At 40.9% G+C, this 13,525-nt stretch overlaps 1 protein-coding gene across 1 annotated transcript in view; it reads left to right on the top strand.

Annotated features, from left to right (window-relative positions):
• The first annotated feature begins 878 nt into the window (after positions 1-878).
• The window catches only part of LOC121399727 (carbonic anhydrase 4-like), a 38,709-nt gene continuing 26,062 nt past the window's right edge, over positions 879-13,525 (top strand). Inside the window, exon 1 of the mRNA XM_041581281.1 lies at positions 879-1,003. Coding sequence (XP_041437215.1) covers positions 879-1,003 — 125 coding nt within the window. The remainder of the gene's footprint in view (positions 1,004-13,525) is intronic.

The following is a 13,525-nucleotide window of genomic DNA, read 5'->3' as shown; positions in this document are numbered from 1 at the left end:
AGATGGTGTAGAAATGTAATTCTTTGCCACTGCAAATCTATAAACCAAATATATAAATATTACAGGGGGTTGTTAATACAGCATTTTGTATAAGCAAATTTAATTAAGAAACTTTCTTGTTTGTATTTGGACATTTCTAAATATACTCTATTTCTCTGTCCTCTGCTATTCTATGCACTGCTAATTCAGACTACATGGACTAATGAAACAATGTTGCAATAGTCAGCTTCGATACATCCAAGACTGCAAATCCCCCAATACCTTGCATGTTCACTGAATAACAGATTTGTAAATTAGAACAATCACAGAAGTGGAATATGAGCTGGAGTGAGAGGACAACTGCTACATGCAGTCAAAGCCAGCAGCAGAGAGGATACAAAAAGACACACAGATATGGCTTTCAACATCAATCACATTAACAAATATTTTATAAATAATTGCAAAAAATGTGTTATTTAAAACTAAATTTACTTTTATTATGCAAAATATTATATCTGAGATGACACCCTTTTTAAAGCATTTATATTAGCATGCATTTATTTAGTAATTTCCTAGAGAATTATCATTTTAATATTTTGTTATTATTAGTGGCCGATTAGTAGGTGCTGTTCAGAATATGCTCAAAACAGCACTTGATCAAACTTCCCCACACTTATACTATACCACCTGCAAAGATATCCTGAAAATAATCCCTGTCTTTGAGTTCTGGAGGTAAGAGCGAAAATAAAATCAAAGGAAAAAGTCTTACAACTCTGAACCAAGAGTCCTGAATCCGGCATTCCCAAAAGGAGTACCAAAGACGGGATAAGTCAGAAGGCTATTGGAATAATGTTCTGTAGCTGAATGAGATCAAAAAAAGCTTACATCATTGGTGAAACATGGAGGTGGCAGTATTATGGTTTGGGCCTGCTTTGCTACCTTTGGCCCAAGATGGCTTGCTATCATTGAAAAACTATAAACTAGGGAATAATTTACCAACAGATTTGGATGGAAAAATATCAGGGTATCCAGTCGTGAACTGCATCTTAAAAGTAAATGGGTCATGCAGCAAGACAATGACCCTAAACATACAAGTTGGTCTACAAAAGAATGTGACTTGTGCTCTGATAAACTTCAATCACTCTTTACTGCTGTACTGCAAGTTGGAGTGATAACACCCCCTCCCTTCCCCCCCCCCCAGCAGCCAAACAAATGAACAATGGGAAGGTAACCAGATAGCAGCTCCCTAACACAATATAACAGCTGCCTGGTAGATCTAAGAACAACACTCAATAGTAAAAACCCATGTCTCACTGAGACACATTCAGTTACATTGAGAAGGAAAAACAGCAGCCTGCCAGAAAGCATTTCTCTCCTAAAGTGCAGGCACAAGTCACATGACCAGGGGCAGCTGGGAAATTGACAAAATGTCTAGCCCCATGTCAGATTTCAAAATTGAATATAAAAAAATCTGTTTGCTCTTTTGAGAAATGGATTTCAGTGCAGAATTCTGCTGGAGTAGCACTATTAACTGATGCGTTTTGAAAAAAACATGTTTTGTGATGACAGGATCCCTTTAAGTAACTGAATGATATGAAATGCGTAAGGATGTATCCTTGTGTACCGAAATAAACTACTTATGATTTGACAAGTCTGCCTGGAGGGTTGGTCTTTGGAAGTGCCTGCTCTTTTTTCTCTACACGATGGTCTGCTCACTCAGCTGAAGGTTCAGGGCATTGCACTTGGACAAGGTCGGACTGGCCTGCCGGGGTCCCGGGAAAAAACTCGGTGGGCCCCTAGGCCCTTCGTTTAGTTCATTTTGGAGGGCATAATAAGATGATTAAATCTGACACATACGCAGTCTGTGGGCAGCGTGGGCCCCACACAATGGTTACCGGTAAGTGATTGACAGTGGGCCGACTGCCACCTCGGTCACTTCCGCTTCTGCCCATAGCTGCCTGCCATTCCTCTAGGCCGCACTGTGCCTGCACGTTAATTCTACGTTTCAGGCAGGAGGCAGCCTCCTCCCACATGAGCATTCTATTAGGTGCGGCCCTGGTGCAGGGGCCAGACAGGTCGCTCAATCACAATCAGGCCCTCGGGATGTTTGTTGCATAGGTAGCAGTTGATCAGTTGCCAGCGGCAGTGAATGGGTGCTGTGGGTATCTGAATTGCAGCTGAGTGGAGCCGCAGCGAGGAAATCCGGATAGATTTCTAACTGAGAGATTAGAAGAATCGCTGCTAAAGTGCACTAGTGGCTGCTACAGGTCCTCTCCCCGGCGGCAGCCCTATAACCTACAGTCTTTCCACCTCCAGGGACACTGCTGCCTATGACTGAGATGCCTCTGCTTACCACACAACAATAGTGAGATCTTCAATCCAGTTGAAAAAACAGTATTTTTTAACAAACAAATAATAATAACAAAAATGATATAACAATATTTACTACCTCCTGTAAAAGGGCATTGCACACTAACTGCAGTTTATCTGGTGTTATATCCACAGGAACATCAAAAGGGGTTCCCAGACCCTCTCCATTTTCATTTTTGAATTGAACTAAAAGTCTCCCCACGTCCTCCTTGGGAGGTAATGAAACTAGCTAAAAGCAGTAGTAATAATCCCCATTTCTGCCATTAGGGTCTAAGGTCCAGAAATCTTTCACTATAGCATGCAGTGTTGTGCTGTCTACATTACATATTTTTTTTAAATAAAAAACAAGATGCCTTTTCATTATTAAAAAAGGCTAAGTGCTCTTAGGTGTCTACTAGTGATGTGTGGGTTAAACACCGCTTGGGCGTGTTTGGGTTGAAATTGGCCAACTATTGCAGGTTAGGGTTATATGTGGTCAGACTGGGGAAGCACACTACTGCACTGCTACCAAAGATTCTGGGGCTGATTTATCAAAAATTGAGTAGGGTTTTTTTTCTCTATTTAAGAAAAAACAAGCAAGTATTTTCTGAAACCTAGAATAGTCAAAACTTATTAAAGGAAAAAAACATGAAAAGTCTGCAGAAAAAGGTTATATATAAGTCAATGGGAATGTTCTCTAACAACTTTATTTATTTTCCTAGTTTATTGAAACATTAGTGATTTTTCAGCCTCATTGAAAATGAACGGGACAATGAGATTCTCGCTGGCATGCAAATTTTTTCTGCGAAAAAACAAACACTGAAATGTTTTGTTCCAGGTTTTTCTTAAATAAGATAGCATTGTAGAAAAACGTTGCACGCATTTTTTTCCCCGACAAACTCAGATTTTGATAAATCTGCCCCTCTGTGTCTTGTAACTAGAGGCATGCACAGAAGTGTACAGAGTGGCAATACATGCTACCGGTTGGGTGTGGGCCCTACAATGGCAACATTTTGCAGGTAAGGGCCGAATATGGGTTAAGGATTTGTAGGTTAGGGTCAGGTGTGGGCTGAGTTCATATTGACCAGCACATCACTAGTTGCTACTAGTAACAAGAACCTACTCCTGTCATGTAGGGTAACACACAGCATGGCTGATCATATTCTTAGGCAGCAGTGACATAAACTTTTAAGTAGTAAGTACATTTCATTATTGACAGTCTAGTCAGTTACCTATAACTAAAAGCACTAGGTGAATAAAATATACCCCCACCCTTCAAAAAAAAAAAAACCAAACAAAAGGTAATACTAAGACGTTTAAGAAAAATTTTATGAAAATGTCTTGCTGTTAACTCTGCCGCTACCACAAGTCAGATGAGATAATCATCCCGCGCGCTCCTCTGCAAAAGCTTTCCTCCATAGACATGCATCTGGCACGCATGTGTAACATTCCATTATAGCTGCACTAGGGTCGCTGCCTGAGAAGTCTTTATGCGCATGCGCTTGAGTGTGGTTTGTTGAGGTGAGAGAGGTTGATTTGGGTGGTTTGTCATGTAGGACAGCATCATTTTCTGCCCTCTCATGCGTCATGCACCAACATGTGCCTCAATGTGCATTCTTCTTCTCCATCCCCATCCAGTTCCTCATTAAGTGTTATCCCATGCAGCATGGGCATATCTGTTCCCCTGGTGACCTGCAGACAGTGGAACAAATTATACCATTCTGGATCCGTAGCAGGTCGTTAAGAATATGTGGGTACCTTGTAATACCCACTGCCATCTGCAGCTGTTGTATTCATTCACACACTAATATTTTGCACAGGTTTACTGTAGAATAGTATATGTATATGCAGGGCTGCCTTTAGAAATCACGGGGCCCCGTACAACAAAATTTTCAGGGCCCCCTGGGCCCGCCAACCCAGGCCCCCAAGCCCAACCCCAGATCCCGCCCACTCCACACTACAGTTAAAAGACCACATAAACGTCAGTGCTAAAAAAGGGTACCCCCAACACACAAGTTATAAAAAGCTATTGATGGTCAGGACTTAAAGGACCAATGAGGGCATAGGAAATCTTAATAGGAGAAAAGCTTCCCTGCACAGAGCTGCAGTCTCCTATTTTGTGAAGCTGGCAGCACGAAAGCAGGAGGGCCAAGCTAATCAAGTAAGTGAAGCATGGCTGGGCCCCCCTTAGACACAAAATCCCGTGGGCAACTGTCCCCACTGTGACCCCCTGATGGTGACCCTGTGTGTATGTTAGCAAAGATAGTGCTGGGATGATAAAATTAAAATGCTGTAGTAGTTCTCCTTATATTAAAGAGATATTGACACCAAAAATTAAACTTTTTCCTACATCTATCATAATATTGCCTTTCAAAACAATTTATAATTTTGCCATAAAGTATTTGCCCAATGCTTTTACATTACCTATCTGACTCCCTGTGAGTGCCTATGAGGAGGCAGCTATATTTGTGCCGCAGGAGTCATTAGAAACTTTAACTGACAGGCTGAGATGGGACAGTCAGGTTGGCAAAACAGTCAGGTTTAGGAACTTGAACTAATAATAATAATAATAAACAAAAACAAAAAGTAGTTTTTAACCCTTTAAGTGCCAGCAGAATTTCACATTTTGGTTACGCGAAATGCCAGCCGTTTTTAAGCATTTTGTGCTCTCTCACTTTAGGGGCATTTTCTGAGGGGAAACCTATAGTTTACCTAGGAAAATTATACATTGTTTTTTTCGGTAGAAACTGAGCTTTCTAAATCTGCCTGAGTTTTCATGTATTTCCACCTGTGCAAAAAAATTTATAGTGCTAAATAACAAAAAAAAATGAAAAATTACCATTTTTCATCGTATATCAATTTATACCAGAAAAATATTTCATTTTACAGATGAAAATCCAACTTATTTGGAAAGCCTTATGTCTCTCGAACGTGCCAATACCAGATATGTATAGTTTTAGGGAGATTTAGGATTTCTGTACAGCAAAAACTCCCGGCAGTATATTACTGAATTTTGAAAGCACTAAGGCAGAAAACGGCATGCTTTAGATTCCAAGGCAAAAAATCCTGAAACCATAGGTTTACCCCAGAAAACCATACATTTTTGAAAAGTACACATTCTGCCGATTACAAAATGGGTAACTATGTCTCTCTACTCCCAACTACCAAACAGAAAAGCTTGTCTGAACATAGCGGTTTTTCAAAATAAAATTCAAAATTTTGAAAAATCATTTCAAAGGTTTTATTTTGCTGCTCCGCATATCCCAAACTATATTACGTACCAAGAAAAAGCACCTGAAATATGATTGCCAGGGGTCCACTGAACAGTTTGATACCCATTATGCATAGGTTTACCAAAGTATCTGGCATTTAGAGACACAAATATGAAGTTAGCGCATCCAAATTGTTCAGGACTTTACTTCAGCTACTGAGAAATCAAAACATTGACTGCATTTTTTGTGGGGTAAAAACACAGAAATATATGTTTACCCCCCAAACCCATATATTTTTGGAAAGAACACATTCTACAGAATCTAAAATGGGTACCCATGCCTTTCTGCTCCAAACTACTGAGTCGCAAGGCTTTCCCAAAATTGTCGGTTTTGGTGAAATATCTGAAAATTGCCTCAAAGCTTCAACTTCCCAGCACCATATCACCCATGTATCATTACGTACTAAGAAAAAGCACCCTAAATATGATTGCCAGGGTTCCTCTGAACATTTTGGTGGCCATTGTTCATAAGTTTACCAAAGTATCTGGCATTTAGAGGCCCCAAAATGAAGTTAGCGCATACAAACAGTCCCGTGAGTAACTTCAGCTAATGAAAAATCAACACATTGACTGCATTTTTGTGGGGTAAAAACACAGAAATATATGTTTACCCCCCAAACCCATATATTTTTGGAAAGTACACATTCTACTGAATCTAAAATGGGTACCCATGCCTTTCTGCTCCAAACTACTGAGTCGCAAGGCTTTCCCACATTTGTCGGTTTTGGTGAAATATCTGAAAATTGCCTCAAAGCTTCAACTTCTCAGCCCCATATCACCCATGTATCGTTACGCACCAAGAAAAAGCACCCTAAATATGATTGCCAGGGTTCCTCCAAACAGTTTGGTGGCCATTGTTCATAGGTTTACCAAAGTATCTGGCATTTAGAGGCCTCAAAATGAAGTTAGCGCATACAAATAGTCCTGTGGGTAACTTCATCTAATGAAAAATCAACACATTGACTGCATTTTTGTGGGGTAAAAACACAGAAATATATGTTTACCCCCCAAAACCCATATATTTTGGAAAGTACACATTCTACAGAATCTAAAATGGGTACCCATGCCTTTCTGTTCCAAACTACTGAGTCGCAAGGCTTTCCCACAATTGTCGGTTTTTGGTGAAATATCTGAAAATTGCCTCAAAGCTTCAACTTCTCAGCACCATATCACCCATGTATCGTTACGCACCAAAAAAAAACACCCTAAATATGATTGCCAGGGGTCCTCCAAACAGTTTGGTGCCCACTGTGCATAGGTTTACCAAAGTATATGGCAGTTAGAGGCCCCAAAATGAAGTTAGCGCATACAAATAGTCCTGTGGGTAACTTCAGCTAATGAAAAATCAACACATTGACTGCATTTTTGTGGGGTAAAAACACAGAAATATATGTTTACCCCCCAAACCCATATATTTTTGGAAAGTACACATTATACAGAATCTAAAATGGGTACCCATGCCTTTCTGCCCCAAACTACTGAGTCGCAAGGCTTTGCCAAATTTGGCGGTTTTGGTAAAATATTCTGAAAATTGCCTCAAAGCTTCAACTTTCCAGCATCGTATTGTCCATGTATCATTACCAGCATAAAGCATCCTAAATATAAACATAGGGGTCTACTAAACAGTTTGATGCCCAATGTGCATAGATATACCAAACTATGTGGGGCACAGAGACCCCCAAATGACAATATGTATAGACATTTTCACGGCTGACGCGCTGGCTGCTGCAATATAACCACCCGGTGTGTGTATTATGCGACATTAGACCACCTAACAGTACAGAGACCCCAGAAAACCATATATTTTCAGAAAGTACACATTCTGACGAATCCAATATGGGTAAATAAGTGTTTCTACTGCAAACTGCCAAACTGCAAAGCAATGCTGAACATAACGGTTTTTATCAAATTTCTGAAAATCGTCACAAAGCTTGAATTTTACCCCATTATATGCCCCACATTTCGTAACTTATCAGCATAAAACATCCTGAATATGAACGCCAGGGGTCTACTTAACACTTTGATGCCCAATATGCATAGATATACCAAACTATGTGGCGCACAGAGACCCCCAAATGACAATAGTGTATACATTTTCACGGCTGACGTGCGCTGGCTGCTGCAATATAAGCACCCGGTGTGTGTAATATGCGACATTAGACCCCCCTAACAGTACAGAGACCCCAGAAAACCATATATTTTCGGAAAGTACACATTCTGACGAATCCAATATGGGTAAATATGTGTTCCTACTGCAAACTGTCAAACTGCAAAGCAATGCTGAACGTAACGGTTTTTATCAAATTTCTGAAAATCGTCACAAAGCTTGAATTTTATCCCATTATATGCCCCACATTTCGTAACTTATCAGCATAAAACATCCTAAATATGAGTGCCAGGGGTCTACTGAACACTTTGATGCCCAAAATGCATAGATATACCAAACTATGTGGCGCACAGAGACCCCCAAATGACAATATGTATAGACATTTTCACGGCTGACACGCTGGCTGCAGCAATATAACCACCCGGTGTGTGTGTATTATGCGACATTAGACCACCTAACAGTACAGAGACCCCAGAAAACCATATATTTTCAGAAAGTACACATTCTGACGAATCCAATATGGGTAAATAAGTGTTTCTACTGCAAACTGCCAAACTGCAAAGCAATGCTGAACATAACGGTTTTTATCAAATTTCTGAAAATCGTCACAAAGCTTGAATTTTACCCCATTATATGCCCCACATTTCGTAACTTATCAGCATAAAACATCCTGAATATGAACGCCAGGGGTCTACTAAACACTTTGATGCCCAATATGCATAGATATACCAAACTATGTGGCGCACAGAGACCCCCAAATGACAATAGTGTATACATTTTCACGGCTGACGCGCGCTGGCTGCTGCAATATAAGCACCCGGTGTGTGTAATATGCGACATTAGACCCCCCTAACAGTACAGAGACCCCAGAAAACCATATATTTTCGCAAAGTACACATTCTGACGAATCCAATATGGGTAAATATGTGTTCCTACTGCAAACTGTCAAACTGCAAAGCAATGCTGAACGTAACGGTTTTTATCAAATTTCTGAAAATCGTCACAAAGCTTGAATTTTACCCCATTATATGCCCCACATTTCGTAACTTATCAGCATAAAACATCCTGAATATGAACGCCAGGGGTCTACTAAACACTTTGATGCCCAATATGCATAGATATACCAAACTATGTGGCGCACAGAGACCCCCAAATGACAATAGTGTATACATTTTCACGGCTGATGCGCGCTGGCTGCTGCAATACAAGCACCTGGTGTGTGTAATATGCGACATTAGACCCCCCTAACAGTACAGAGACCCCAGAAAACCATATATTTTCAGAAAGTACACATTTTGACGAATCCAATATGGGTAAATATGTGTTCCTACTGCAAACTGTCAAACTGCAAAGCAATGCTGAACGTAACGGTTTTTATCAAATTTCTGAACATCGTCACAAAGCTTGAATTTTACCCCATTATATGCCCCACATTTCGTAACTTATCAGCATAAAACATCCTAAATATGAGCGCATGGGGTCTACTGAACACTTTGATGCCCAATATGCATAGATATACCAAACTATGTGGCGCACAGAGACCCCCAAATGACAATATGTATAGACATTTTCACGGCTGACGCGCTGGCTGCTGCAATATAACCACCCGGTGTGTGTATTATGCGACATTAGACCACCTAACAGCACAGAGACCCCAGAAAACCATATATTTTCAGAAAGTACACATTTTGACGAATCCAATATGGGTAAATAAGTGTTTCTACTGCAAACTGCCAAACTGCAAAGCAATGCTGAACATAACGGTTTTTATGAAATTTCTGAAAATCGTCACAAAGCTTGAATTTTACCCCATTATATGCCCCACATTTCGTAGCTTATCAGCATAAAACATCCTAAATATGAGCGCCAGGGGTCTACTGAACACTTTGATGCCCAATATGCATAGATATACCAAAGTATGTGGCGCACAGAGACCCCCAAATGACAATATGTATAGACATTTTCACAGCTGACGCGCTGGCTGCTGCAATATAAGCACCTGGTGTGTGTAATATGCGACATTAGATCCCCCTAACAGTACAGAGACCCCAGAAAACCATATATTTTCAGAAAGTACACATTCTGACGAATCCAATATGGGTAAATAAGTGTTTCTACTGCAAACTGCCAAACTGCAAAGCAATGCTGAACATAACGGTTTTTATCAAATTTCTGAAAATCGTCACAAAGCTTGAATTTTACCCCATTATGTGCCCCACATTTCGTAACGTATCAGCATAAAACATCCTAAATATGAACGCCAGGGGTCTACTGAACACTTTGATGCCCAATATGCATAGATATACCAAACTATGTGGCGCACAGAGACCCACAAATGGATATATAGTAGATAAAATTTACATAGGCAAAACAAAATAACACAGAACAGTGTGAAATGCAAATAAATCACCAAAAACTAATAAAACCACAAAAATCAATGCTTTTTTTTTTCACACTAGTGTAATCGGCCACCAGAATTACCGTTTGAATATTTTAGCTGGGCCAAATCGATTATACGGACAGAAACAAGTGAACAACACAAATGCAGAGCTGAAAATGCAATAAAATGGCAAAAAATTCAATAAAATGGCTAAAAATGCACCAAAATACCCAAAATTGCAATATAACCACCAAAATAACATACAAATGCTATTGCACAGTACGGTTAGCGAATACGCTATTCGGAACGGCAATAAAACATTTTTTTTAGCCCAAAAAGAGACGATGCGATAAGAAAAAAAAAAAAAAAGCCACAAAGCCATATATGTACATATGCGTGTGCACAACGGGTAAATTGCATGTTATTTGCGCGTGTGCGCGTGTGCAAGTGTACATGGGTGCTGTGAGTGTGTGTGACCCCCCCAATCCCCAAAAATCTATGTGTGAGTGTGTGTAAGTGTGAATGTAAGTGTATATTACTGTAATAAGTGTGTGTTGGTGTGTTTGTGTGTTTTTGTGTGTGTAAATGTTACACTTACCTGGGGTAGATGCCTCAGATCGATGAGAGAGGGCTCCACGCAGCAGATCTGCAGCTCCAACGGTCATCAGCCATGTGGGGGCGGAGCTGGGCGGAAGTGCAGCGCAGGCAGCAGCAGGACGCATAGGAAACGCGTCCCTGCTGCTGCTTTGGGGCCCCTGGGCGATCGCGCCCCAGGGGCCACACGATCCCCTGCTCTGCTCGTTGTCTAGGGGCAGGGGATCGTGAAGGAGCGGAGCGAGCGGCTCTAACAGCCGCTCCTCCGCTCGCAAACCCGGAAGTGCTGCAGAACGTAGAATCTACGATCTGTGGCACTTTGGTCCTTTGATCCACAGAACGTAGATTCTACGTTCTGTGGCACTTAAAGGGTTAAGTGTCAGTATCACTTTAAGAGAGATGATAGGCTGTGACCCATGTGTAAGGAAGCCACTGTGTAAAGCTGGCCACAGACGCAAAGATCCGATCGTACGAATCAATGTACGATCGGACTTTCCCATCTCCCGACCTGCCACTAACCATTCAGATTAAAGTCTTACCATTCTGACCAAATAAAGTAGTTAAAGAACAGATCAGCGGATGTTCTGCCCCTGACAGCAATCGGCTAGTGACAGTCTCCCACTGAAAATCGTACGATTGGCAATACACGCAGAGATATTACCCACAGCCGACAGAAATTTTCTAACCTGTCCGATCGACCAAACGACGATCTCCGCCAGACGAAAAATCTCGGGACTCTCCACACACGTTCCAAAAATGAGATCTTTGCGTCTATGGCCAGCTTAAGGAAGCCACGTGCAAGGAAGCCACTTTGTTGGAAGGTTTGTTTTTTTACTCACACAGGCGCGTGTAGGCGCCGAACGCAGGTTGAGACGCAACATGCTGTATTTTTCCTGCGTTCCGCGCCTACACGCGCCTGTGTGAGTACAGCCCCATTGAAAAAATTTAAATGCATCTATTTCTGCACACAGGGGATTGTGTTTTTGGATCAGAAGAAATTCACTGGCACACAGGTACTGCTAGCAGGGTAAACCCTTGCTGATTTATTAAATGATTTGCAGCATGCAACGTTTCGGGGTAACCCCCTTTATCAAGCATACAGACACACAATGCACATAGCAATTTAAAGCGTGAGAAGGTAACGTGACCTGAAGTGAGGGCGTGGTTAACATTAATCAATTAATTAATTAATAATTTGTTAGGATACAAATAATCTAAACAAAAGTGTGTTTTTGTCAGTTTTAATCTAAATGCAGCCCTCTATTCTTTTGGTTTCTGAACATGCATGAAATGCAACAAATGCAGCATGTTGCTTCTACAAAAACTGCACGTCTATGGCCATCTTAAGAATAAACATATTTTGAAAAACAAACCAGTGTAAGAAAAAGAAATCATTTATAGTTTTATGTTACATTAAGGGCAATTTATTAGTTAACGACAACAAGGATAAATATCCATATAAAGTGGCTGTTTTTGAGAAAGATACAATACACTAAGGATCAATGTTGTCTTAAAATGTTTAAGATGATTATAGACTTATATAAAGCAGCATTATTCAGTCTCACTAAAAAAAAAACACATTCCCACACTGGGAGAAGAAATATCCTTTGTTTTAATTGTACACTAAAGCTGCTTTTATCCAGGAAGAAAATGAAAATGTTAAGTTATAAACTTTCTAGGTTTTATATATTGCTTTTGTTATCACAGTCACATTAATATAGCAGGGTAAATGGTTTACTGGTGGTCCACCATTGAAGTGTTCTTCCACAGAAAAAAACAAGATTTCCTGGTGGAAAAAAAGTGATCCAGGTGAGGGGAAAAATAAATATGTGTCACCCACCTCTTCTGTTCTAAAATAATTATAGCAGGGGTGGTTACTGAGAGCTGTAATCTGTAGTCCCTACAGGGGCGATCCTGGCCCCTCCGCTGCCTGAGGCAGCAGCATTTGCTGCTGCCCCCCCCCCGAAAATTCGCTCTTAAAGTACCAGGAGCAGCATTTTTGCTGCCCCTGGTACCTAGTGGGGTGCTGCCGCCTGAGGCAACAGCCTCAACTTGCCTCATTGGCGAAGCACCCCTGAGTCCCTAATATTGTAAGTGACAGCAGCCCAGGGCCCCCATTAGAAATCATGGGGCCCCGTACTACAACATTTTAGGAGGCCTGCCCAAACCACAGTTAAAAGACCATACAGACATCAGCGCTAAAAACGGTAACCCCCCCCCACAAAAGTTATAAAAAGCCATTGATGGTCAGGGACCCCTTATAAATAAAAAAACTGTGGCGCCAGGGCCCCCCTTAAAAGATTTAAAAAAAAAAAAAATTGGTGGTCAGGGCCCCCCTCCAAGTAAAAAAAATGGTGACCAGTGCACCCCTATAAGTTTAAAAAAAAAACATTGGTGCCAGGGCCCCCCATAAAAGGTTTTTTTTTAAAATTATTGGTCAGTAAAATAAAATGTTGATGCAAGGGCCCCCCATAAAAGTTTTTTTTTTTTTTATAAAAAAAAAACATTGGCGCCAGGGCTCCCTCTTACAAGTTAAAAAGAAACATTAGGGCCCCAGAGAATATTTTTTTTAAAAACATTGGTGGCAGGGGCCAATAGAGTATTAAAATAATACATTGCTGGCCAGGGGTTTAATAAAATAAAAAAAACACAAATTAGTGTTCAGTAGAACTAGTGGCTTCAGGACTTCAAGTTCGGCTCCTTTGGCGACTTCAGGTCCTTTCATGGCTTTAGATGCGGCTATCCACTCAAAGGGGGCCTAGCTATTTCAAAAGGTGCAGCACAGCTAGGCCCCCCTTTAGGTACAGTAGTAGCCCCTGTGCCCCCCTGATGGCGGCCCTGCAGC

Source organism: Xenopus laevis, chromosome 2L, assembly GCF_017654675.1.
Source record: "Xenopus laevis strain J_2021 chromosome 2L, Xenopus_laevis_v10.1, whole genome shotgun sequence".
Classification (NCBI taxonomy): Eukaryota; Metazoa; Chordata; class Amphibia; order Anura; family Pipidae; genus Xenopus; species Xenopus laevis.
This window is presented reverse-complemented; position numbering and strand designations above follow the sequence as displayed.